At 55.1% G+C, this 26,667-nt stretch overlaps 3 protein-coding genes and 1 long non-coding RNA gene across 8 annotated transcripts; 3 read left to right on the top strand and 1 right to left on the bottom strand.

Annotated features, from left to right (window-relative positions):
* The first annotated feature begins 442 nt into the window (after positions 1–442).
* CD22 (CD22 molecule) lies at positions 443–14,161 on the top strand. 2 transcript variants are annotated; one of them, XM_021097121.2, is made up of 14 exons: positions 443–485; positions 2,730–2,879; positions 3,127–3,507; positions 4,694–4,987; positions 6,660–6,926; positions 7,046–7,309; positions 8,868–9,125; positions 9,330–9,590; positions 9,673–9,936; positions 11,501–11,597; positions 11,738–11,813; positions 12,495–12,619; positions 13,003–13,087; positions 13,348–14,161. In XM_021097121.2, the coding sequence occupies exons 2-14, from the start codon at positions 2,846–2,848 to the stop codon at positions 13,477–13,479; spliced, it is 2,538 nt and encodes an 845-aa protein (XP_020952780.2). In that variant the 5' UTR covers positions 443–485; positions 2,730–2,845; the 3' UTR covers positions 13,480–14,161. The 2 variants fall into 2 exon arrangements, with proteins under 2 accessions (XP_020952780.2, XP_020952782.2); XM_021097123.2 differs by having other exon boundaries at positions 2,824–2,879.
* On the bottom strand, positions 10,376–13,378 carry LOC146402337 (uncharacterized). The gene is made up of 2 exons (XR_014806196.1): positions 13,329–13,378; positions 10,376–13,200 (listed from the first exon to the last, which is right to left on the bottom strand). It is a non-coding gene; the product is annotated as an uncharacterized LOC146402337 (long non-coding RNA).
* A 3,357-nt stretch (positions 14,162–17,518) lies between the features above and the next one.
* Positions 17,519–26,095, top strand: FFAR3 (free fatty acid receptor 3). Of its 4 annotated transcripts, XM_084958293.1 has the most exons (3): positions 17,519–17,669; positions 18,048–19,467; positions 23,935–26,095. In XM_084958293.1, exons 2-3 carry the CDS (start codon positions 19,437–19,439, stop codon positions 24,915–24,917), a joined length of 1,014 nt encoding a protein of 337 aa, XP_084814419.1. In that variant the 5' UTR covers positions 17,519–17,669; positions 18,048–19,436; the 3' UTR covers positions 24,918–26,095.
* FFAR1 (free fatty acid receptor 1) lies at positions 18,314–19,330 on the top strand. The gene is given in 1 exon segment (NM_001278783.1): positions 18,314–19,330. A coding segment is annotated over 1 exon segment (903 nt). The 5' UTR covers positions 18,314–18,359; the 3' UTR covers positions 19,263–19,330.
* Positions 26,096–26,667: the final 572 nt, after the last annotated feature.

Genomic DNA, 26,667 nt, shown 5'->3' on the forward strand with positions numbered 1-26,667 from the left:
GCCAGGGATCGAACCCACAACCTCATGGTTCCTAGTCGGATTCGTTAACCACTGTGCCACAACGGGAACTCCCTGTTTTCTTTTTTTAAAGATCCCGCATAGAAGTGAGAGCGCATGGCGTTTGTCTTTCTCTGTCTGACTTATTTCACTGGGCATAACTCATTCATGTCATGGCAAATGGCAAGATTTCCTTCTTTTTATGGCTGAATACTCCTCCTTTGTATGCATTTTCTTTATCCACTCAGGCACTTAGGTGGCTTCCATGTCTCGGCTACTATAAATAGTGCTGCAGAGAGCACGAGTTAGATTTTTAAGTTCGTTTTTGTTTCCTTCAGATAAATACCCAGAAGTGGAGTTGCTGCCACAGAGAGGCTGGGGGTGTGGCCATGAAGAGCGAGACTCAGTCACTGGCGACTTCTCTGTTCTTCCCCTTTCACTCTTAGAGGCTGCCAGAGTCCCCGAAGAGGGAAGACACGAGGAAACAGGTAAACACGGCTTTGTCCTCTTTTGCATTTAACAATCAAGTATGGAGCAGCTTCTATGTGCCGGGCACAGCTCCTGGGGCTGGAAGCACGATGGGGATGCCCCTCCTTTGCTCTTGCCTGGGTGACAATAGGTTGTAGTCCCCTGCCTTTGAGCATCTTCCTTGCCAGGGCTGGTGGGTCTTTTGAGAGTAGGCTGCGTCCCTGGGTGCCCGGGAGGAAGGCTGGTCTCAGGGAGGCCAGCCCTGAGGTCCTGCAGGGCTCTCAACAGGACCACAGGTCTGCACAGCGGGGCCTGGTCCTGAGCCTTCACGCCCAGCATAGACCCATCCAAGCCTCCACAGCCCACCCGGCCTCTGCGGCCTTCCAGGCCCAGGCCTGGGGCCACGGCTTGGGCTCTGGAGATGGCCTGGGGACCATCCGGGTAAGCACACAACCCTGCTCTGAGAATCACTCCTTTCCTAGGCCTGGCCTCCTCCAGCGGGTTCCCAGCGAGGGTGTGACTGCTGGCTGCTGGCAGGGGAAGGGGGGCCACCACAGGCCAGCCCTTGCCACAGCCCTCCCTGGTGGAAACCCAAGGGGGACCCACCCAAATTCTACCCTTCAGTCCTTCAGGCCGCATACTGCTCTCCTGTCCCCAGGGTCAGGTGTAGACACGGCTGGTTAAAGGTTTGAAAAGACCTGCACTAAAGAGTCCTAATTCCCTTTTGTTTTGCCCTAAACCCATGTCCACCCAAATAAATGTGACCTTGAGGACTTTCCTGTGTGTGTCCTAACAGTCTCAGCACCTCCAGGGCCGTATCAGTTCTGCCTGGAAGAGTCTGGCTCCCTGTAAACCCCTCAGCCCTTATTTGCGCCCAGGCGGGACCGGCACGGCCGCTCTGCCCGGGGACGGGACCCCATTCCCACTGTCAGCAGGCAGCTTAGCCTCCGCCTTGGCCGCGCAGGACCCCCCCATCCCCCCTTGAGCCACACAGTCGCGGGAGATAAACAGCCGGAGGGGCTGGGGGTGGGGGCGCCAGTGGTGAGAAAGGTTGGCTGGGCAGGTGGGAGAGAGGCAGGTCGCTGCCAAGACCGGAGACACACTCAGTTGGCACGTCCTGCTGGCTCCCCGGGGACAGGTGTGAAGGGCACAGCCATGCAAATTGGGACTTAAATTTAACTCTATGTAAATGTAGTTCCATGTAAAAGTCTGGTGAGGTGGCTCCCCCGCCTCACTGCGTGCACACACACACACACATACACACACGTGGGCAGCGGTTGCCCACGAGCAGCCCTTGGACAACCTCTGGCCCGCAGACAGGTTTTGTTTGACTAGCACCGTGGGTTTTGGTGTATTTTTTTTTTTTTTTTAAATGGGACATTTCACATAAAACTCTGGCTTCTTACTTCTTTTAAATCAGTAGAGGAGTTCCCCTCGTGGCTCAGCGGAAACGAATCTGACTAGCAGCCATGAGGACACAGGTTCAATCCCTGGCCTTGCTCAGGGGTTAAGGATCCAGTGTTGCTGTGAGCTGTGGTGTAGATTGCAGATGTGGCTTGGATCTGGCTTTGCTGTGGCTGTGGTGTTGCCCAGCAGCTACAGCTCCGATGTGATCCCTAGCCTAGGAACCTCCATATGCCACTGGTGTGGCCCTAAAAAGCGAATAAATAATTAAATAAGTAAATAAGAAAACAGTAGGAGACCAGGCAGTGCTGAGCCCATGTTCTCATTTGGCAGTAACTGGCTGGCACTGAGACAGTCATGACCTTTACCCAGCATGACCATTGCCCCCGCCCCAGATTTAAATCCCCACCTGGTAGATTTATGTCCCCACCCAACCCCTGGGGCATCTGAGTGAGACTCTTGCAAAAAGTTCTCCTAAGTCCTTTCAGACCCATCTAAACGTTCCTGGCATCGCACTGAAGTATTGGTTTAGGGTTGTTTTTGTCTCCCAGTCTTTAAAATTGAGGTTTGACCATGTCTGTCCCCTATCTAAAATCCTTTGCTCGTTGTCCCCAAGGCAAGCTCTCATTACCCAGGACCTGGCATTCAAGGTATTCAGTAGTCTGGTGCCACCCAAAGCCTGTGAGCTGGGCAGCAAGTTTATACAATTTTGGATGGATGGGTGTATGGACAGATGGAAGAAAGGAAGGAGTGGTGGGAAGAGAGAGGCTAGCGCTACACGGTTCCCCTGTATCCAGAAAAGGCCCTGTGAGCTTCCAGAATTCCATACCCACCTTGTAACACGGGTCTCTCGGGATCAGGGAAAAGGGGTCGGAGCTCAGTGGGTGAGCAAGAAAAGCCGTCTGGAAGATGTAAGCGGCCAGATGGCTCAAAGACAAACTCTTCCCGGCCCAGGATCCTGCCCAGACACAGCACCATGCATCTCCTCGGGCTCTCGCTTCTGCTGCTCGGTAAGGACCGTGTCCTGGGCTGGTACCTGGGTTCAGGGGTGACTGAGGGTGCTGGAGGAGGAGTGCTCTGGGGCAGAGAAAAGCAAACGTGGGGCAGGCTGGGGACAGGCAGTGGGTGGGTGTGTGTGTGTGTGTGTACTCTCTTTGTGGCTCTCCTTCTCTCCCCCGCCCGGAGGAAATTCCTTATTCCTTTGCGAGCTCTCCTCATCCCTCCCTCAGTAATGCTTTCTGTTCACTCTGGTTCCAGAATACTTGGCTTTCGCTGACTCCGCTTCCTGGACGGTCAATCATCCCAAGACCCTCTACGCCTGGAACGGAACCTGCATCTGGATTCCTTGCAGCTACAAGATCCCAGGGACTGGACACACCCTGGAAAACCTGACCGTGTACCACAATTTTGAGTATGACAAACGCACCAGGGACTACACGGGGACCGTCCTCTACAAGAACCAGAAGGCCAAGGAGTTTCCTTCTCGGCAGGAAAGGGTACAATTCCTGGGAAACGACAGAAACAACTGCACCCTCCTCATCAGCCCAGTGAACGTCAATGACACTGGTAAACTGGGGCTGAGGATGACATCGGTCGACAATAATAAATGGTTAGAGGCCATAAGCCTCAACGTCTCAGGTAAGGCCTGGGGAACGGGGTCCTCGCGTCTCGGCAACGACCGAGGTGGGAAACACTCAACTCCAGGGACTGATCATAAGCCAGTTTCCGGCAGAGGCCAGACAGGGGTGCCAGCCGGCAACGGGGGCAGCACGAGACAGGGGCGGCCAGCATCCCGCTTGCCACCCAGCTCCTGCCCATTCCAGAATCTGGGTTCCAGGTCGCCTGATTTTTCCAGAGAAGAGGGAAACCTGCATTTTCAAGGGAAATCTCCCGATGGGTGAATGTGAACGATTCATTCTAAGTCACGCTTGGTGTCTCCCTGACGTAGGGAGAGTGTGTGAAGCAAACACAGGTTTGGGGCCTCTGTCCTGGGGGCTGTGCTCACTCCACACAGTCTGTTTGTTCAGAGGGTGGTTCGAAGCAGCCCTGAGGTGGGGGGGTGAGAGCTGGAGCTTCAGATGCTGCCTTCTGAGGGCGGCCCGGCCCAGGGCACAGGCTGCATGCGGACCTCTCCATGAAAGGATCGCCCTGCAGGAGTTCCCTGTGGGATGTGCCTGATATTTGGGCCTTTCAACACAGGAAGTTTTGTCATCCAAGCTAAGAAACGTGTGTTGAACTAAACGGTCAAAATCCACTGAGGAGTGTGGGGAGGGCGATCCGGAAAACATTTAGAAAGCAAACATCAGGGTGTGTGAATGCGGTAGGTATAAACACAAAATGAGAAATTTCCATTGTGGCTCTGTGGGTTAAGGGCTGGATGTTGTCTCTATGAAGATGCAGGTTCGATCCCTGGCCTCCCTCAGTGGCTTAAGGATACAATATTGCAGCAAGTTGCAGCGTAGATCACAGGTCACAGATGCAGCTCGGATCGCACGTTGCTGTGCCTGTGGTGTAGGACGGTGGCTGGGGTGTAGGCCGGCAGCTGCAGCTTTGATTCGACCCCTAGCCTGGGAACTTCTGTATGCTGCCCTAAAAAGAAAAAGAAAGGGGGGGGGAAATAAAAGCAATTCCTAAGGCGAATCAGCATTGTTTTAGCTGATGTTCCAGCTGAGCAGAGAAAGGCAGGTCCTGAGAGAGGTGGACTGGACTGGCCAGGGATTCCTGACGGGCTATTTGGGGCAGAGCATCTGAAGCCAGGCGTGAGAAGCTGGCACATGCTGGGCCAGGCTCCCAGGCCTCCAGCGTGGTCCTTATTCTTTTGCAGAGAGGGCTCCTCCACCCCTCATTCAGCTCCCTTCAGAAATCCAAGAGCTCCAGGAAGTCACTGCCAGCTGCTTCTTGAATTTCTCCTGCTCTGGGTATAAAATCCATCTGCAGTGGTCCCTGGAGGGGCATGCCAACACCTTGACCTTCCTGAATGTGGAGTCTGTCTCCACCGAGAGCAGGCTCACCTTCAGGGCACAGTGGATTCACCATGGCAAGAATCTGACCTGCCAACTCTGGGACCCCACACAACAGCAGGTGCTCTCGGAGGAAACTGTGGGGCTGGATGTGAAGCGTGAGTGCCCCACCCCATTCTCCTGTGGGAAGGACGAGGGTCACCTTGCCACCACCTTGGCAGGCACAAAGGGTAACGGGAGCCCACAAAGAAGGAGGCAAGATGGGTCTGTAGGCACCTGCAGCTGGGAAGGGTCTAGGCAGAGGGTCAACCACTCCTGTCCTAGGCGCTGGTGTTTCAGGGAACAGATTTTTTTTTTTTTTTTTTTGGTCTTTTGTCTTTTTGGGGCTGCACCTGCGGCATATGGAGGTTCCCAGGCTAGGGGTCAGATCGCAGCTACAGCTGCCTGCCTACACCACAGCCACAACGACACTGGATCCGAGCCACGTCTATGACCTACACCACAGCTCATGGCAACGCTGGATCCTTAACCCACTGAGCAAGGCCAGGGATCAAACCCACAACCTCATGGTTCCTAGTCAGATTCATTTCCGCTGAGCCACGATGGGAACTCCCTCAGGGAACAGATTCATTTCAGCATCTGCTTTGGTCTATGAGAATAAAAGAGTTGCATCTCTCCCCAAAGCATGACATGATTTTGGGATCACCTGGGTAAGGTTTTTTGTTTTGTTTTGTTTGTTTGTTTGTTTTGTGGTCCCTGGGGCAGGGGGTGGGGAGGGGGTCAGGGTGAGGAATATTTTCCCATCATTCCCAGCCTGTGCCTCCTCATTCATTCATTCAGTAAAGGTTTACTGTGAATCCACTGGGAGCCAGGCCTGCTCACGGTGGCCAGAAATAGAGCAGTGAGCAAACTTCTTGGCCTTGGGGAGCTGGCATTGCAGCGGGGCGGTGGGGAGGGCAGACAGTAAAAACAGCACCCCGGACACATAGAGAACGTAGTTGTAGGGTGCTAAACGTATTAAAGAAAAACAAAGCAGGGAGCTCCTGTTGTGGCTCAGCAGTAACGAACCTGACCGGTATCCATGAGGATGAGGGATCAATCCCTGGCCTCGCTCAGTGGGTTAAGGATCTGGTGTTGCCCTGAGCCACAGCAAAGGTCACAGATGCGGCTCAGATCCCGTGTTGCTGTGGCTGTGATGTAGGCCGGCAGCTGCAGCTCTGATTCAACGTCTAGTCTGGGAACCTCCATGTGCCGCGGGTGCGGCCCTAAAAGAACAATAACCAAAAAAATAAATAAATAAAGCAGGACAAGGGCAGAGGGAGCGAGGGATGCAGGCCAAAGCTGAGCTGAGGCTTGAGTGAAGGGAGGAGGCATATGGTTGCTAGAAGAGCATTCTAGGGAGAGGGGAGAGCAAGAACAAGCCCTCGAGGTAGGCGTTTGGCATGTCCGCCTCAGAGCAAGGGGCCAGAGAGGGACCGGGACACTGGCCCTCCTGGGAGGCAGCGAGGGTGTGGAATCCACAGCATGATTCAAGCAGGGGAGTGGCAGGGTCTCAAAGACAGACAGGCCCAGAGATGCTGGGGCTGCCGGTGGAGACCAGACCTTCGGGGAGCAGAGCGTGGGGGGCAGTAGAGGGTTGAATTCAGAGGCTGCGACAGGTCACCTGGCGCTTGGACCAGCCCGCCTTCGTTGATCCGAGGGACACTGAAGGATCTATGCCTGCTCTATGCAGGCCCTGTTCTATCAGAATAAAAGCTCCCCCAACTTCTCACCACTTCCAGCCTCTGAGAATTCCTTGTCCCCTCCCCCACTGTCCCTCTGCTCCTCCAGACACGCCGAAGTTGGAGGTCCAGGTCAGTCCCAGAGAAGCCACCGTAAGAGAGGGGGAGTCCGTGACCATGACGTGCCAGGTCATCAGCAGCCACCCTGAGTACTGGCATGTATGGTGGCTTAAGGATGGGACCCTGCTGAGTCGGGAGAGGACATTCAGCCTAACTCTGCCCAGGGTGACCAGGCAGATGAGCGGGAAGTACCAGTGTCAAGCCCAAAATGCCATCGGCTCAGGAATATCGGAAGGAGTGGACCTGAAAGTGCACTGTGAGCCTCCCAGGAGCTGGGGGGGAGGAAGGGCTGCCACCCAGGCCCTCGGGAGGGAAGCCTTGGAGGCCTCTGCTCACTTCCTCCTCCCCACACCCACCCTCTGCTTCTTCTGCCAGATGCTCCAGAATCTTCCAGGGTTCAGATCTTCCCCTCACCAGCTAAGGAAGGAGATAAAGTACAGCTGATTTGTCTATCACAGGCCAACCCTCTTCCGACAAATTACACCTGGTATTACAATGGGCTAGAAGTGCCTGGAAGGACAAACGAGAACTTCGAGATCCCCAAGGTCCTCATCCGGCACGCTGGCAGGTACTCCTGCTTGGCAGAAAACAGTCTTGGTCCTGGACGAGTGGGCGAGGAAGCTGAGCTGGTCGTGCAGTGTGAGTAGTCACAGAGCGGCTGGAGGGAGGGAGATGAGAGCAGGGCAGGAGGGAGCAGCTGAGGTCCGGCATGGACAGCAGGCAGAAGCCAGAGGAGCTTCTTGGGGGCAGGCGTTTTGCTGTTGTTCACTGCTGTGTCCCTAGCACCAGAGCAGGGTCTGGCTCGTGGGATAGTAGATGTTTGTTGAATGAATGAACGGTGAGATGCCAGGGTCTTGTGACGAACGTGGAGACTTGGTGTCACTAGGCAGTGCCTGAATCCCTGAAGGGGTTCTTGAATCTTCCAGGAGAGATGGGACATTACCTCTCTGTCACCAGACCTTGTCTCACACAGTGAGTCTTGTCACAGAGGGGGGCCCAGGACAAAGATTCCATAGCTTTTTTTGGGGGGGCACACCCACGGCATATGGAAGTTCCCAGGCTAGGGGTTGAATTGGAGCTACAGCCCCCAGCCTACACCACAGCCACAGCAACATGGGTCCGAGTCACGTCTGCAACCTACACCACAGTTCACAGTAACGCCAGATCCTTAACCCACTGAGTGAGGCTGGGGATCGAACCTGCATCCTCATGGATACCAGTTGGGTTTGTTACCGCTGAGCCACAATGGGAACTCCCAAGAATCCATAGCTTTGATCCTTTACCCTGAAAAGTCACAGTCTGAGCCGAACACACTGACAGGGATGCCCAAATCCTGAATATCTAAACACCGGATATGTGGTAACCTCAGCAGCAACATTTACCAAGACTTCACCATATGCCACCATGTGGCTGTAAGGGCACTGCCTCACTCCACCCTTGCAGTAATTCCACCAGGTTAAGGACTCACAGGACCCCAGTGGACAGATGAATACACACGGAGGCCTGCAGCCCGTGATCCCACAGCTCCAAATGGCAGTCTGGCTCCAGAGCTGTGTTTTTCTTTTCTTTTCTTTTCAGCGATACCCATGGCATGCAGAAGTTCCTGGGCCAGGGATTGAATCCACACCACAGCTGTAACCTGAGCCACAGCAGAGACAAAGCTGGATCCTTAACCTGATGAGCCACCTGGGAACTCCTTGCTGTTTGTTTTTGTTTCTTGGTTTTTTTTCTTTTGCTTTTTTCCTTTTCAGAGCTGCACTCGCTTGCAAATGGAGGACCCCAGGCTAGGGGTCAAATCAGAGCTGTAACTGCCGGCCCACACCACAGCCACAGACATGTGGGATCCGAGCCATGTCTGTGACCTATAGCTCACGGCAACACCGGGTCCTTAACCCATTGAGTGAGGCCGGGGTTCAAACCGGCGTCCTCATGGATGCTAGTCAGATTCGTTTCCACTCAGTCACAATGGGAACTCCCCAGAGCTCTGCTCTTAATCTCTGCACCACCCTGCCTCAAACCACAACTAGGCCAAATGGCCAGGGCAGGGTTTCTGTCCTCAGATGCAAAGTACAAGCCTTCCCTCGGCTAATTGAGAAACTGTGTGAATGTGGGGCAGAGGAAGAGGAAGCAGCAGCAGGAAAGAACAGGTATTAGCATGGCTACCATTTCTTCCCCCGCCTCTCTGGTTTCCTCCCAGATCCCCCCCAGGAGGTCATCACAGTGATTCAAAACTCTGCACCGATTCGAGAAGGAGACAGCGTGTCTCTATACTGCACCTACAATTCCAGTTACCCCAGAGTTACCCATTACAGCTGGAACATCGTAGGCTTCCGGGACCACCTACAACCTGCCTGGCTGATGATTCAAAAAGTTGCCTGGAACGCAGGGCCAGTCCAATGCTCAGCCTGTAACAAGTGGTGCTCGTGGTCCCCCTCTGTCAACCTGGATGTCCACTGTGAGTGACCTGGGCAGGGGGAGCTGGGAGGTGGCCCCGTTGGGGTACGGGGCTCCAAGGGCAACGCAACTGCAGCCTGGACCAGGGGCCTCCCAGAGACTTGAGGGATGAGAGTCAGGCCTGCGGGCCAAGGGGAGAGAAAGTCTTGGGGACAGGAAGAGGGAAAGGGACCCAAAAGGTCAGCCTGAGCACCTTGCTCTCCAGATGCCCCCAAAGATGTCAGAGTCCTGATCAGCCCCCCTACTGAGATTCACTCTGGATACCGGGTCCTCCTCCAATGTGACTTCTCAAGTAGCCGCCCCACGGATGTCCACTTCTTCTGGAAGAAAAATGGAATCCCTCTGAAGGAAGGCAGGGACCTGAGATTTGAGGCCATCACTCCAGAAGATGCTGGAAGTTACCACTGCTTGGTCAACAACTCCATAGGACAGACGACATCGCAGGCCTGGGAGCTGCGAGTGCTGTGTGAGTGGCTGGAGCCAGAGGCTGGGAGCGGAAACGGGGAGGCGACTGGCCACCTGGATGCTGACTTTGCGTCTCCTCACAGATGCACCCAGAGGGCTGCATGTGTCCATTAGCCCCAAAGACGGAGTGGTGGAGGGCAAGACGGCAGTCCTGTCCTGTGAGGGCGACGCCAACCCTCCCATCTTCCAGTACACCTGGTTTGACTGGAATAACCAAGACATCCACCACTACCATCAGACGCTGAAACTGGATCCCGTGACGGTGCAGCACTCAGGCGCATATTGGTGCCAGGGGGTCAACCAGCTGGGCAGGAACCACTCGCCCCCCAGCACCCTCACTGTCCACTGTAAGGCCCCTTCTCTCTTATTCTCTGGCCCCGGCCACTCCTGTGGCTTCCCTCCAGCCTTCCAGACCATCTCCCAGCTCCCTCCCTGCCCTTTTCCTCTTCCTCCCCCCTCTCTCTCCCCCTCCTCCTCTGTCCTGTGCGCTCAAAGGTGCGTCTCCTGCTGCACACACAGCTCACCCGTCTCCCCTCCTTCCTGCCGCTCAGCCTGTCCTGTCTAGCGGGAGTCCCCAAAGGCTGTCCCCTCCTTCCAGACTTTCTGAGCTCCTACTGGCTCCCTCTGTCTGCCTCTGTGTCTCACCCTTGATGGACCACTTGTTTTTATCTTTTGAGATGTGGGTGTGTGTGTTTTTAAATTATTCTTTTTTTTTTTTTTTTTTGGCTGTGCCCACGGCATGCAGAAGTTCTTGGTCTGGGGACTCGAACCTGAGCCACAGCAGTGACAATGCCAGGTCCTTTAATGGCTAGACCACCAGGGAACTCTGTTTTTTTTTCTTTTTTTAAAAAAAGAAAATACAAGTACATGGTAAAACATTAAAATAGCACGAAAGGGTGAATAGTGGAAGGACGGCACTTCCCCTTTCTTGCTCCCTGTGAACTCTGCTCCCTCCCTCCTCCCCGGAGGCTTGTGGGCAGCTGGATCCTCTCCTCACAGAGATTTTCCCCACGTGCACAATAGGCCCATATAGATCTATGTCCACAGACGGCCCTCTTTGTTACTTGGTGGGAGAGCACACACCTTGCCCTGAATGTCCTTTTCCTCCAGGTAATAACACCACTTGGAGACTGTGCTCTATCTGTGCATGGACAGGGTGTTTGAAGAATCTGGAAACAGCAGGAAATTCTTTTTTTGTTGTCTTTTTAGAGCCGCATTCATGGCACCTGGAGGGTTCCAGGCTAGGGGTTGAATTGGAGCTGCAGCTGCCGGCCTACACCACAGTCACAGCAACACAGGATCCAAGCCCCGTCTGCGACCTACCCCACAGCTTGCAGCAACGCCGGATCCCAGACACGCTGAGCAAGGCTAGGGATTGAACCCATGTCCTCATGGATACTAGTCAGATTTGTTTCCGTTGTGCCACGACGGGAGCTCTGAGACCTGCCTCTTTTCCTAAGGCTGCATGGCGGTCCTATGTGGGGACGTCACATAGCCATGTGCCCAGCACCCTCCTCAAGGCTGTGCCCAGTCTCTTGTCCTGGGCACACCTGCGAGGACAGCTGCAGGACAGGTCCCTATATAGACTTGCTGGGTCAGAGGACAGGAGATTTTAAGTCAAACGGTCCTCTGAAGGGATGGTCCCATTTATGAGGGTTCTGTGCTCTGTGGGTGACTGAGTCTGTCATGAAGCAGGAGCGCCTCCCGAAGAAGAGCTGCCCTTCCCTCCTGGGTGAGATTCCAGAGGGCAGGGCTGGCTTCTCCCTCTTTCTCTGCATCACGTCCCCTGGGTGTAGAGAAGTCTCAAGCCCGGAAGGACAGTGGCCAGGGGAGGGAGAGGTGGAGGATGCCTCCCAGGCAAAGGCCTCAGGGCAGAGCAGTGTCATCACGTGATGCTCTTTTCTCTATCAGACAGCGCGGCAACCATCAGCAGGCGCGCAGCCATGGGAGTGGGGTTCTTCCTGGCCATCCTCCTCCTGGCAATCTGGGGAGTCAAGCTTCGGCAAACGTGAGCCCCCCCCCCCCCTCCTTCGCACTCCCACTCCAGGGAGTGACCCCGTTTCTGAATCCTGTGGCCCCGACCTGGCGAGTCCACAGGGTCCTCTTCCCGGGCCCTTCACCCTCCCTGAGCAGGTCTTTGTTTCCCAGCTGGAAGAGGATTCGCAGCCAGCAGGGGTTTCAGGAAAATTCCAACGGACAGAGCTTCTTTGTGAGGAATATAAAGGTAGGACAGGGGGCAAGAGGAAATGCAGGGCAGACCTTGAAGTCAAGAAAAAAACAGGAGTTCCCTTGTGGCACACCGGGTTAAGAATCTGGCCTTGTCACAGCAGTGGCTCAGGTCATTGCTGTAGTGTGGGTTCAATCCCTGGCTTGGGAACTTCCGAGTGCTGTGGGTATGGCCAAAAAAGAAACCAGTAAACAAAGTGGAAAATCCACTGTAATTTTAAAATGTATACATATGTTTAAAATGTTAATTTAAAAATATATAAATAATAAATATATAATTTTTTAAAAAGAAGCAAAGTGGAGGAGTTCCTGTTGTGGCTCAGGGGGTTAAGAACCTGACTAGTATCCATGAGGATGAGGGTTTGATCCCTGGCCTTGCTCAGTGGGTTCAGGATCCAGCATTGCCGGGAGCTGTGGTGTAGGTCACACATGCGACTCGGATCGGGCGTTGCTGTTGCTGTGGCTGTGGCGTAGGCCGGCGGCTACAGCTCCAATTTGACCCCCAGCCTGGGAACTTCATATGCCACAGGTGCGAACTTAAAAGATTTAAAAAAAAAAAAAAAAAAGATAGAAACAAACTGGAGAGGGGTAATAAAGAGAACTGTGGTTGGGGGGCGTCTGGGACGTCAGAGCTGAGGGGAGAGGAGTGGTAAGAGCTGGAACCTTGCCTTTCTCCCAGGCTAGAAGGACCCCCCAGGCTGAAGGCCCCCACTCCCTGGGGTGCTACAACCCGGTGATGGAAGACACCATCAGCTATGCTACCTTGCACTTTCCTCTTAGCGAGACCAACGCACAGCGACCTGGGTACCGGGGGCACCGGGAGGCTGACACCTGCCCCCTGGGAGGCTGGGGTGGGGGGAGGCTCATGGCCCGACTGCCCTCTTTGGGCCAAGCCGGCGCCTCATCTCATTCCAGCTCCATAATGACCCCCTGGGTAATGGTCTCAGGAACTGGATCTGCTCCTTCGAGACAGGAGCGCACATGCCCAGAGTTGGTCTCTGTCACCAAGGCTGAGATGTTGCGACACATACATACATTCACTCGCCTGACACATCAGCCCCTACTCGGAGCCCTGGGCCTGATACACGGGGCTGAGAAGCTGGGGGTGCTCTTGGGGTCAAGGGGAGCTGGTAGGAGGAGAGTTCGTGCGAAAGGCTTCATTTGCTGTCGTCTGCTTTCCCTCTCAGAGGTGCGAGGAACCCAGAGGCGCGGGGACTTTCCCCCAACAGGGACGACACGGTCACTTACTCTGTGGTGCAGAGGCGTCAAGTGGTGAGAGGTCCCGGCTACGGAAGCTGGGGGAGTGGGGGGCCTGCCATGGCTGTGCGTCCCAGACGGGAAGGACCTGGTGTGGGCTCAGCGGGGGCAGAGGCTGGCAGGTGCAGCTGTGGGCAGAGCCAGGACAGCCGTCTCCCGGTGTGAGAGGCAGGCTCGGGCCCCCGGCGGCAGAGGCGAGGAGAGAGGGGCAGGGAAGGTGGGCATGGGAGGCTGGCGGGCAGGAGGCCACGCTTACCTTGGGGCGGCTTTCTCAGGGCGACTATGAGAACGTGACTCCGGAGGTCCTAGAAGACGAGGGGATACATTACTCGGAGCTGATCCATTTTGGGGTTGGGGAGCGGCCTGTGGCCCCTGAAGGAGTGGATTACGTGACCCTCAAGCACTGATGGGCCGAAGCGGCTGAAGTGCAGGTGCCCAGGGGCTGCAGGGCGGTCCTGGAACTTTCTCAGCCCCTGCTGTTCGGCCTCGACGTTATGCGTGAACATGTGAAGTTATGGCAACTCTGGATGGTACAGAGAATTGTGTGCGTGGTCCAGAGACAGTCGTCCTTCTTAGCACTGGTGACCGCCACCCTCCAAAGACTATCCCTGCTGCTTTCCCACTCCCCTTCCCACCCAGAAATCCGTACCCACCCTGCACTGTACAAATCCCCCTATGCACCCGTGCCCCCAGCCATCTGCCCCCTCCCAGACCCCCCCCTAGACCGCCCCCCGCCCCCAGCTGGCTAGGTCCCTGCTGAGATCAGCTGGTCCTTATTTTTATTTCGTTCTCTCCTCATCTCTTTGACACCCTGCTCCTGCTCTGAGCACTGCACCCACTGATCTTATGCCTAATTTTTGCCTCTGGGGCCAAGCCCAGGGGAGGAGGGTCAGAAGTGAGGTAGAAAGAGGCACTTCCCAGGACCGGTTTCTCCCCTAAGAGGCATCTGTGGAGAGGATTATGCTGCTGCAGCCCCTCCATCAGGGGCCTTGTGATCTGAGACAGATGCTGATGTGGCCAACGTGGAACTGGCACGGAGCTGCCCAATAAACATGGCTCAGACTCCATGTCAAAGAGCCAGGGAACGAGTGCCAGTCTGCAGAGTCTGAGTGCGAACAGGGGGGTGGGGACAGCAGCATGGGGCTTGGGGAGCAGGGGAAAGGTGACTCTGCCACCAAAGCAGCAGATCTGAGAGTCCCTTGCCTTGTTGCCAGGAATGCTGCCTGGCTGCCCCTGTCTCGACTCTGCCACTGAATCAGAACCCTCTTCTACTGGGAAGAACTCCCCGGCTTCCCTGAGCATCAGTTTCTTCAGCTGTGAAAATGGAGATGCAGGAGTTTCGAGATAGGATGGGGAGGTGTGATCTTAGGTCCCGCTGTAAGAAGGCTAACACAATGGCAGAAAGTCCCTAAAACCAAATGCCTGGCTGATTTGCATCTCTTGAAGACTTGTGAAAAGGGGAAGCCAATTCATTGCTCACAGCTCTTCTCAAAAGTGACCCCGCTGAACTCTTGCACAACCCACAGCTGCCTGACTTCCCAAAGGCCAGCTGCCCTGAGAAACCCCTCGGCTTTTCTGTTTTCCCCATCACCCCCGCTGCTTGCCAGGGAGGCCCTTCCAGAGGCGTCCCCCGCACCTCTCGGCGGCTTCTCTCTTCACCCATTCTCCTGCCTCTGCCAAGGGCCCGAGGCCCGTTCTCCTTTGGGGCAGGAGCATGTGGTTCATCGATCGGCCAAACGACTGTAAAATTCCCGGCCTGTGGCATGCGCTTGGAAGGTGACTCCTTTCTTTCCTGCCCTCCTACCCAGCACCAGATGCTCCCCGAGACGCGGGGGTCGTCCCCCTGATGCCGAAGGGACGGGTCGCTGATTTCCCCATCCACCCACTTCATCCCTGGTTTGATGACTTGTGAACACCATTCACTTTTCTAGAGAAAAGAGAGGCTTTGAGAGCAGCTGAAATGAGTAGAGAAGGGTTTGGGGGCCGGTAGCATTCAACCCATTCAGCCATTTATCCAGCAAATCTCTCCTGAACACCTGCTACTGCATCCAGCACAGGGCTAGTTGGGGTTCAAAAAAATATACGATATGAAAGAAACAACAACAACAAAAAAACGACCTGAAGTTCTCGTTGTGGCTGAGCCTGACTAGAATCCAGGAGGTCGGGGGTTCAATCCCTAGCCCCGCTCAGGCACCTACCATCTGTGGCGTAGGCTGTGGATGAGTCTCGGATCTGGCATTGCTGTGGCTGTGGTGTAGGTTGGCAGCTGCAGCTCCGACTGGACGCCTAGCCTGGGGACCTCCATGTGGCCCGAAAAAGAAAATAAAAAGGAACAAAAGAATACAACATGGTCCTCATTTTGGGGACCTCTAGCATAGGGTGCCCCAAAGGTTTCAGGGGCTGAAGGCAGCCACTTGTCTGATGAGGCTCAGCACAGGCTCCCTGGCAACGAATGGCTGACTTCCCATCCTGTCCCAGAGCTAGGCTGATGATGTAAACCTACTTCATGACAAACTGCCCAAGACATGTGACTCTCAACAGGCCTGGCGGAGGCCAGGGACTCTGGAATGCTGGCAGCCTCCACCCAGCCCCAGATCTCACCAGCCTCCCGGAGCCCAGACAATTGACCATGCATCCTCCTCACGGAGTCCCTACTATGTAGGCAACAAGATAAAGCAGACAGAAATCTTTGCCCTCATTGACCAACATTCTGGTAGAGGAGCTAGCAAATCTGATGTCTAAGAGTCCTGGGTGCTAAGAATAAATACAGCCCAAGATGAAAACAGAGAAGCTGGAGTTCCCTGCTGGCACAGTGGGTTAAGGATCCGGTGTTATCACTGCAGCAGCCCAGGGCTCTGCTGTGGCCTGGTTTCCATCCCTGGCTCAGGAACTTCCACAGGCCGAGGGCTCAGGAGAAGGAAGGAAGGAAGGAAAGAAAGAAAGGAAGGAAGGAAGGAAGGAAAGAGTTCCTGTCATGGCTCAGTGATTAACAAATCCAACTAGGAACCATGAGTTTGAGGGTTCAGTCCCTGGCCTCGCTCAGTGGGTTAAGGATCTGGCGTTGCCGTGAGCTGTGAGGTAAGTCACAGACGCGGCTCAGATCCCGCGTTGCTGTGGCTCTGGCATTGGCAGGCAGCTACACCTCCGATTTGACCCCTAGCCTGGGAACATCCGTATGCCACGGGTGTGGCCCTAAAAAGACAAAAAAAAGAAAGAAAGAAAGAAAGAAAGAAAAGAAGGTAGGAAGGAAGGAGGAAACAACATGGGGGCTAAAGCAGGGGAGGGGCCCACTTGGAGTCAGGGATCAAGGAAGGCCCTCCAAGGAGGTGACACCAGGCCAACACCGGGATGGCCAGGTGGGAGGGCCGAAGCAGAGAGCAGCTTGGAGACCCTCTGTCTCCCTTTGTACCCAGATTCGTTCTTCCCCCAAATGCACATCACAAGAGGTCAAGGGCGTTCCCCTGGGATTTTCCCCGGTTCTGTCAGCTCCTCAGGGTTCCCCAAGGACAAAATACTAAACAAGAGGGGGCAAGTCGGGTTTACCGGGGGAGGGAGGGCTTGCAAGGGAGGCGACCAGGAACGGATTTAGGTACTGAGGCATGGAAGGAAATGAGGCGATGTCTTTGGAGGGAGCTGCGGACGGGCTGGGAATCCTGAAGCCTGGTGGGGAGCACTTCCAGGAAACCACTCCCAGAAGCTTCTGCTGGGTGACTTGGAGTTTGGGGAGGACATAGCCCCTGTGACTGCCACCCACAGTAGGAGAGAAAACTGAGGTCAAGAGAGGCTCCAGGGTCAGTATGAGGCAGGAGAGAGACAGACAGACAGCAAGGTAAACAGCCGAACTCTCAGGGGCTGAGAGGAGAGCTGAGCAGCCGGCTGGAGGCACACGTTCCCCAGCGTCCCCCCAGGTGCCCTGGGAGGAGTCCCCTTTGACATCGGTGCAGCCCAGAGAGAGGCAAAGTGGGGACCACAGCCCGGACCTTCAGTGCCACCGAAGGAGGCCCAGCTTGTTCCTTGTTTCTCTGCCTCCGGCTCCTGCCAACGCTGGGAGGCCAGAGGGGGAAGGAGAGGAAGGGCGGTGCCCGAGGCCTGGGGTCGCTGGGGGCGATCGAAGCTCTGACCAAGAATGATGGCCTCATCATCCCACACATTAAATACTGAGGGGAGATGGTCTGGGTGACGAGAGGGACTTCTGATATCTGGGAGTGAGCCTGGGCCTGTCCACGAGCTCGGCCAAGGGGAGAGAAGATGCAGCCCCCGGCACAGGCCTGAGCAGGCTGTTGGGGTGGGGGATGGAAGAAAGCTGGGTGCTGGTTGTTTGCACCCCCACTGACCCCGCTCTTCGAAGCGGCTGGCTGTATCCTCCTCAACCCAACAGGAAAAGGCCCGCATTTGGAACCTCTCCCCTTCCTGTGCTCGCATCATCATCGTGGCCCCTCACCTCCTGAGATGCCCCATTAGCTGCTCATCCAGGCTGCGAGTGCCTCCGGCTAATGGCCCCGCCACCCCGCCTTCTCTCCCTTCCGGCTCACTGCCCATCGCGGCCACCCTCCCTCGGGGACTCCTGAGCCTCAGAGACATCCGGCAGCACCCAGAGGTGAGTCCCTCTTTCTGTGGCTTCTCTCCCCACAACGGTTATTCCCCACGCCCCCAGATCCCCCGCCTGGGGGAACCCCTGAGGTTGCAAAAGCCACTCCCTGGGACACTTGATGGGACCTGGCTTATCCCTGGCCTCTCCCGGGTGACCCTCTTCTCCTTGCCCTTTGCCACAGCCTCCACCTCACCCAGCCCCAGCTTCTCCCCTCGGCTAGAGCTGCCCCCAGCCCTGCGCTGCCCGCTGCGGGGAGCTGCTCCTTCCTTGCCTGGGGAACTGGGGAAAGGATGCGAACACAGGGGTCCCGCCTACGTCCTAAGAAAAACACAGACTGTCGGGCTCACCTCTGTTCTGAATTCTCTCTATGTCTTGTCTCCCCAGAGGCTCGGAAATCACGAGGGCTTCCTCTTCTGGGACCTGCATGCTCCTGTTCCATCTCCTGCTGTTACACGGCCATCGTGTGCTTTCCATTTAAGGGTGGGGGAGAGAAAACAGGGGACTCAGGGCCAGAGGTCCTGTCCTGGCGTCTAATCCAGTCTCCTCCACCCTCTGGGGGCGTCCTTCTCCTCCACTATCCCATTAGATGGCTTCTCGGGGCCCCGAGTGGTGCTGAAACCAGTCTGTGGCTCCCAGAGCTCACTTCCCCGCCTCAGGGATCTGAGGGCAGGGAGCAGGGGGGGCAGGGGCGGCCCCATGGACCTGCCCCCGCAGCTCTCCTTCGCCCTCTACGTGGCCGCCTTCGCACTGGGCTTCCCCCTCAACGGCCTGGCCATCGCAGGCGCCGTGTCCCAGGCCCGGCTCCGCCTCACCCCCAGCCTCGTCTACGCCCTCCACCTGGGCTGCTCTGACCTCCTGCTGGCCACCTCTCTGCCGCTAAAGGCGGCGGAGGTCCTGGCGGGGGGAGCCTGGCCCCTGCCGGCCGTGCTCTGTCCCATCTTGGCCCTGGCCCACTTTGCCCCCCTCTACACAGGTGGGAGCTTCCTGGCTGCCCTGAGTGTCGGCCGCTACCTAGGAGCCGCCTTCCCCTTGGGCTACCAGGCTGCCCGGAGGCCACGCTATTCCTGGGGGGTGTGTGTGGCCATATGGGCCCTTGTCCTCTGTCACCTGGGGCTGGTTTTTGGGTTGGAGGCTCCTGGAGGCTGGCTGGACAATACTACCAGCTCCCTGGGCATCAACACGCCAGTCAATGGCTCTCCAGTCTGCCTGGAGGCCTGGGACCCGGCCTCTGTGGGCCCCGCTCGCCTAAGCCTCTCTCTCCTGTTCTTCTTTCTGCCTCTGATCATCACGGCCTTCTGCTACGTGGGCTGCCTCCGAGCACTGGCCCGCTCAGGCCTGAGCCACAGACGGAAGCTAAGGGCGGCCTGGGTGGCTGGTGGGGCTCTGCTCACGCTGCTGCTCTGCCTAGGACCCTACAATGCCTCCAATGTGGCTGGCTTCCTGAACCCCAACCTGGGAGGCTACTGGCGGAAGCTGGGGCTCATCACAGGTGCTTGGAGCGTGGTGCTCAACCCACTGGTGACCGGCTACCTGGGAGGGGGCACTGGCCGGGGGACAACATGTGTGGCCAGAACAAAAGGGGGCCCATCCCAGAAGTAGGAGTCACTGCAGGGGGCAAGCGGCAGGGAGCAGGAGAGCCTGGCTGCTTCTTCAGGCTCCTGGCGGAAGCTGCTCCAAAGGAACTGTGGGCTGGCCTTGCCTGGGGGCATCCATGGAGCCACTTAGGGAAAGAACTGAGCCTGGCAGAAGACGGCATCCCAGAGGGGGAGAAGAATGGAGGCCTGGAGCTGGGTCACAGGGGAAGGTAAGCTGCCGCATTTCATCAAATCATCAGCCTGATTTCCACCTCCACCTGTCTCTCTTCTGAGTCCTGGTAGGCCTGACTGCCAGTGCGCCACATAGGGAAGGAGGGAGACAGTTTTCTTCTAAGCTCAAGGAACTGCCACTCTGACAGGGCACACTGGGAGATGTTACTCCAAAATCATTCCCTAGGAAAGAGCATTTACATTTCTGAATAAGGGGCAGGAGGCCAGCGAATGAGAGTTATACCACTTTACCCCACAAGGGGGCAGCAGTGGAACTGTGAACAGGAACTGTGAATTGGTAGGAGAGGATGCTGGGGGTGGGACGCTGGGGGCGGGGGGGTGTCCCCGCAGTTGGGGGGAATACTAGCAACACCAAAAACAGTCGCAAACAAATATACGTGACTGTCACCATGCCTTCAAGTGCTTTACAAGTGGTGTCTCATTTCATCTTCCCACATCCTTCTGATTTAGCCATGTGACTGCTGTACAGATGAGTGGGCTGCTCACTGCACAGGGGTGTCAGGCAGAGGGGCACACAAAGATTCAATTCTAGCTTGTGCTTTGCCCACCAAGGCCTGTGCCTGGCATGGAGCTGCTTCAATCCAGGGAAAAGAGCACCTTGTTCTAATCGGAAAAAGACACCACCCCACTCCTTAAGCAGTGCACCTTGGTGCAGGGCTGTGCTCACCTGCAGGGGGTGCCTTTCCCTAACCTGCACTAAGGCACCACATGCCTTACTTAGCTGCAGTGCTGGAACCAGGTATTCTTACCACCTTCATCCTGTGGCGTTAAGAAATTTGCCCGAGGCCCTACAGCAAGGAAGGGGTGGGTGTAGGAGGTCATCGGTCAAAGAAGACTCCCAAGGATTGGGGAACACTTGGGAAACGCGGGGTATTGGGGTTAATGCCTGTCCTTGTGGTGCCTTTTGCGAAAGTAAATGAACCTTCACCTTGAACCTGTGAGAGGGTGGGCAGAGAATGGCCAAGGCCTGGGCATCTGCTCTGAGGGGAGGTGTAGGAAGCAGACTTGTTCCTCTAATGATGACAGATAATGAGGTGAGTACTCAGAAAGAAAAAAAAAAAAAAAAAAGCAGTGGCTACGTGCCTGGTGTGCACAGGTTGGTTTATGCAAGTTATCTCTTTTCATAGGAAAGTGACCCCAAGGGCAAGAATTTTTGTCGTATCTGTGGATCTATCCCCAGCAACCAGAAGAGAGCTGAGCACACAGTAGGCTTATAATAAATATTTGTTGAGTGGATGAATGCCCATAACAGCCCTCCAGAGGAAGTTTTATTACCCTGTTTATAAACATGGGATCAGGCCAGAGAAGTTAAGTTACTTGCCCAAGGCTCCCCCGAAGCCAGAAACAAGTTTCTGCTCAGTGCTGACACCAGAGAATTTTTGTCAAAGCCTGGACTCCAGCCCAGGTGGCCCCACTGCCGCTCCCATAGCACTGTAACCATTCTCCCTCCCACTTGTGGGTTCGGGGCCACCTCTTCCAGTTACTTGTGCCTCCTCCGCTTAGGGAAGATTTCAGTTCCTCCCTGGGGCCACCAGTGCTCAGCATGGTCTGCCTCCAGCATCCTCTGGCGACCCTTGCCCTTTGGGCCCCAAACCTTCCACCAGCACCCCCAGCAGGTCAAGCCTGTGCACCCCCACGCCCTCTGCACTGTTTCCTCCAGGAGTTCTCTGCCTCTGTATTATTTATTATCCTCCTACCACTCAACCCCCCACCAAATGTCAGCACCAGGACAGTGAAAACTTTTTTTTTTTTTACGGCTGCATCTGTGGCATATGGAAGTTTCCAGGCGAGGGGTTGTATTGGAGCTGGAGGCCTAGGCCACAGCCACAGCCCCAGCAACACCAGATCCAAGCCTCGTCTGTAACCTACACCACAGCTGAAGGCAATGCTGGATCCTCGATCCACGAGCAAGGCCAGGGATTGAACCTGCGTCCACATGAATATCAATAAGCCACATGGGAACTCCAACAGTGAAAACTTTGTGTTCACTGCTGTACTTATAATAACTTGTTTGAGATGAGATGCACATACAAAATTCACCCATTTTAAGTGTACATTTCTGCGATTTTTAGTAAATCTACTGAGGTATGAGACTACTGCTCTAATCCAGTTTAGAACATTTTCATCACCCAGTAAGATCCCTCATGCTCACTTTCAGTCAATCTGGTTTCCGTTCTCAGTCCCCAGGCAAACAATAATCCTCTTTCTGTCTCCATAAATTTGTCTGTTCTGGACATTTCACAGAAATGGAAACATAGGAGTTTCCGTCGTGGCACAGTGGCTAATGAATCTGACTAGGAACCATGAGGTTGCAGGTTCGATCCCTGGCCTCACTCAGTGGGTTAAGGATCTGGCGTTGCTGTGGCTCTGGTGTAGGCCGGTGGCTACAGCTCCGATTGGACCCCTAGCCTGGGAACTTCCATATGCCGCAGGAGTGGCCCTAGAAATGGCAGAAAGACAAAAAAAAAAAAAAAAAAAAAAGGAGACATACATGGGAGTCCCCTGGTGGCCTAGGGGTTAAGGACTCAGGGTTGTCACTGCTGTGGCTTGAGTTTGAGTTTGGTCCCTGGCCTCAGAACTTCCACATGCTGTGGGTAAGGACCCCAAAAAAAAAAAAAAAAAAAACAAGGACATAGTCTGCCTGGCTTGTTTCACTGCTGCTAAGGTTCATCCATGTTATGGTACGCAGGGCTATTTCATTCCTTTTCATTGCTATATAGTATTCCATTGTATGTCTATGCTGCACAGTTCATCCGTTGACTAGCTGATGGACCACCAGGTGATGTTACAACTTTTTGGCTATTATGACCAATTAGCATATGAACATTTATGAGCAAGTCTATGTGGACACAGGTTCTCATTTCTTTTCAGTGGATACCTATAGCAGAACTGAGTTGTATGGTAGATTTATGTTAATTTTTTAAGAAAATGCCAAACTGTTTTCTAAAGTGATTCCACCATTTCGCATTTTCTCCAGCCTTGTATGAGAATTCCCATTTCTCCAGATGTTCATCAGCAGTTAGTGGTAAGATTTTTTTCCTTATGGCCATCCTAGTGGGTGTGAAATGACACCTCACTGTGCTCCATAAATACTTGAATGGATGAAACAACATTTATCAGAGGAGTTCCCGCTGTGGCTCAGTGGTGAACAAATCCGACTAGGAACCATGAGGTTGTGGGTTCAATCTCTGGCCTTGCTCAGTGGGTTAAGGATCTGGCATTGCCATGAGTTGAGGTGTAGGTTGCAGATGCGGCTCGGATCCTCCGTTGCTGTGGCTGTGGCGTAGGCTGGCGGCTACAGCTCCAATTAGACCTCTAGCCAGGGAACATCCACGAGCAGCAAGCGCAGCCCTAGAAAAAGGCAGGGAAAAACAAAAAACAAAAAACATTTATTAGAAACCCAACTGGACAGAAGTTGGGTTTGAACTCTGGTGGTGATATTAACAAGCTGTCTTGCCTGGAGCAAGCTGCTTCCTTGCTGTGAGGATTTCAAGGCACATGGTAGAGACCTGAGAGGCAATACATCTACTGTGAATTATGCACCCGCTAAAAGGTAGCTGTTATTATTGTGGCCACCACTGTCATGGTTAATAGTATCACTCTCACACCAGAGACAAGCCCAGCCAGTGACTGGGATGATGACAGCCGCTCACCGCAACACACCAGACTCCATTCTAAGCCTTTGACGTGATGAATGCTTTCATCTACACAACAGCCTTCTGAGATTGGTCCTGCAATCATCCCTGTTTTACCAATGAGAACGCAGACACACAGAGGATTTAAGGCACTTGCCCCCAATCAGAGTTGGAAAGTGACAGGGCCAGCACTGAACCCAGGCCCCGGCTTCAGAGCCCAAGCTCTCCATCACTGCCTCACGCTTCCTGCCCTTACAAGGCAAACTGGACCAGTGCCATTCTAGGAGAGCAGATAAAATTCAAGTGGCGAATCAGGGAGAAGAAGATGAAGTCTGCCTGTCTGCAGCCTGTCTGAGGCCCAGGAGCAAGGCACGTAGGCAGTCGTGGAACTTGCTCCTCATTTTGCATACTGGCCCGGTGCTGCTAACGGAGCTAAAGGCATCTTTTGTGCTGTTGCTCAACAGTGAGTGACGTCATGGGCACTGCCAGGTTTTTATCAGTTCTGCCAGATAATAGCTAACCATACTCATTCTGGAGAAGCCGGCAAGGTGCCGGGAGGCAGAGCATTTGGGTTCTCAGACCAGCAGGTGAGCCTGGGGTCCTGAGGGGCTGTGGAGGGTGTCTCTGCTTGCATTACGGTGGAGGGACAGGAGATGGGGTACGAGCAGGAAGAGAGGCAAGTGGACCCCGCTGAGGGAAGCACCAGGGGCGTGAGGGAGGGGGGCTGTGAGGATGCTCCCTGCTGCAGGTGGGGAAGAGGATGGTGCAAGATCCCCACCCGGACCGCCATCTCTGTCTCTTTCTCACCAGTGGCCACGGCCATGGGCACAAGCTTCTTCCCCGGCCATTACTGGCTCTACTTCTCCGTGTACCTCTTGACGTTCCTCGTGGGGCTGCCCCTCAACCTGGGGGCCCTGGTGATCTTCGTGGGCAAGCTGCGCCGCCGCCCGGTGGCCGTGGATGTGCTCCTGCTGAACCTGACCCTGTCAGACCTGCTCCTGTTGCTCTTCCTGCCCTTCCGCATGGCGGAGGCAGCCAGTGGCATGCACTGGCCCTTGCCCTTCATCTTCTGCCCCGTCTCCGGATTCCTCTTCTTCACCACCGTCTATCTCACGTCCCTCTTCCTGACAGCTGTGAGCATTGAGCGCTTCCTAAGCGTGGCCTACCCACTCTGGTACAAGACCCGGCCGAGGCCGGGACAGGCTGGCCTGGTCAGCGTGGTCTGCTGGCTCCTGGCTGCCGCTCACTGCAGCGTGGTCTACATCATCGAGTTCTCGGGGGACTCCTCCAACAGCCAGGATGCCAACGGGACCTGCTACCTGGAGTTCCGGGAGGATCAGCTGGCTCTTCTCCTGCCCGTCCGGCTGGAGATGGCTGTGGTCCTTTTCGGGGTGCCCCTGCTCATCACCAGCTACTGCTACAGCCGCCTGGTGTGCATACTCAGCAGGGGAGCCAGCTACCACCGGCGGAAGAGGGTGGCAGGACTTGTGGCAGCCACGCTGCTCAACTTCCTCGTCTGCTTTGGGCCCTACAACGTGTCCCACGTCGTGGGCTACATCCAGGGCAAAAGCCCCGAGTGGAGACCTTACGTGTTGCTCCTCAGCACCCTGAATTCCTGCGTCGACCCCCTCATCTACTACTTCTCATCCTCGGGGTTCCAAGCTGACTGCCAGGGGCTGCTGGGGAGGCTGACGGGGGCCTGGGGCTTTTGGCGGCAGGAAAGCAGCGGGAAACTGAAGAAGAGCGAAGTGGAGGGGCCGCCGCAGGAGCTGTCCAATATAGACACCAGGTAGCGGCCTCGAGGAGGGGCTGGAGCGGAGGCCAGGTGCTCCGGGCCGCAAGGTGGCTCTTCCCCGGGGCGGTTCCTGGCTCAAGTCAGGCAGGTCCTTGGTCACGCAGGCTGGGGACTGGCTGGGTCCGGGGCAGAGCGGGCGCCCAGCCTCCCTCGGGCCATGGGCACCAGAGCCCAGCTCTTGAACTCCCTTCCCTGCCCTCCCTTCCTGTCCCCGGCATGCTCTGGAGGCAGCCACAGTGAGAGCGCGTGCTGGAGTAAAACGAGCTCCCCAGGGCAGCAGGCCCAGCTTTTCTGAGGGTCAGGGAGGAGTTGAGAGCAGTGTGCAGGGTCCAAGGGAGCCCCCCAGGGACTTGGGACAGGAGAGAGGCAGCATCTGTCCTTCAGACCTACTGACCCAGAAGGTCAAGAGTGGGGACACAGGACTCCAGGCCCAAAGGAGCATGCTGCTGGTCCCACGGATTTTTCCAGAAAGTTTCCATTATGAATAATAATTCATACCCCAATTCAGAAATCCCAGCTCAGATTTTCAGAGATATTTATGAAAAATGACAGAAGAAAAATTACTTAAGTAAATTTGGCAGCAAGCAAAAGAGAATAGTTTTTTCCTTAATTGATTTTTTTTTCTTACAGTGTACGTGGGTATATCTTAGGTGGAATTGTTGGAAGGAAAAAACACCTAGACTCTGAAGGAAAGGGGTTAAACAATACGATGCCTAGATGCTGGGAGAGAATCTGGGTTAGAGGAATAAAAATAACATCTAACCTATCTTAAGGCCTCGGCTGGACCTTGTCCTCTTCCATTTTCTCAGCTGTGGCCGGTACTATTACTTGGCCCATTTTACAGCTGAGGGAATGGGCCTGGAGGGGTGAGGTCTCTCACCTGAGATCCTGAAGCCCATACGTAGTTGAAGCAGGGCTGGGAGCTGAAATTAGCTGCCTCTGAAACCCATGTCCCTAATCCACTCTGCCCCCACTGTGTGTCATCAGCTGTCCCCAGGCCTAGGCAGACTTCCAGAGTTAGCCGCAGCGGTCTGACCCAGACAAATGTAAATAGGCCGCAAGGACAAACAGAACCAGATGCAAAACAGATTGACTATCTGGGTATACACATCCCCTTCCCAGTAAAAAAAAAAAAAAAAATGCCCTCTTGAAAAAAATAAAGAGGATTAGTCAGCACAGTTGACTCCTGGTTACTACGAAGACAGCTGTATGTTCTTAGGGGTTATTTTTATCAAAATGTGACAACTTAGTGATTTTTCATTTCCACCGAGGGGTGGGACATGAGGAAGAGTTGGTCGGGGCTACTTCCCCCAGCAAGGCAAGCAGAAAAATGCTGCTACATACATGCCAGCAGTCAGCTTTGGTTCAAAAAACATGGATTGTGCACCTCAGGTGTGCAGGTGGCTGGGTGTGGAACTTCGTGGATTTTAACACTAGTGTCTTCAGCATCTGCTTTCTTCCTGGGGATGAGGTCGCTGGGGAAGGAGGACTGGCTGAGGGGGAGGGAGAGGCTGGGTCTCAGGTGGAGGGAGAGAGACATCATTTCTCTGCAGAGACGAAGGCCTGAGCAGTCCCTCTGTCCCTGGCTCATCTGTCTGTCCCCAGGAGCTCAGGCCTTGGTGTGACATGGGTCTACATGACTCAGAAGGGGAGCAGAGGTGACTGGAGTCCTGCCGTCTACTCCAGAAGTGGGGACAAGGGCCTGTCTGAGGGAAAAGAGGAGATGAAGAGAGAGAGCCATGAAGCTC

Source organism: Sus scrofa, chromosome 6, assembly GCF_054392235.1.
Source record: "Sus scrofa isolate SSC_HxYL_T2T_F1_AM1 chromosome 6, Sscrofa_HxYL_maternal_Yorkshire_Landrace_v2.0, whole genome shotgun sequence".
Lineage (NCBI taxonomy): Eukaryota > Metazoa > Chordata > Mammalia > Artiodactyla > Suidae > Sus > Sus scrofa.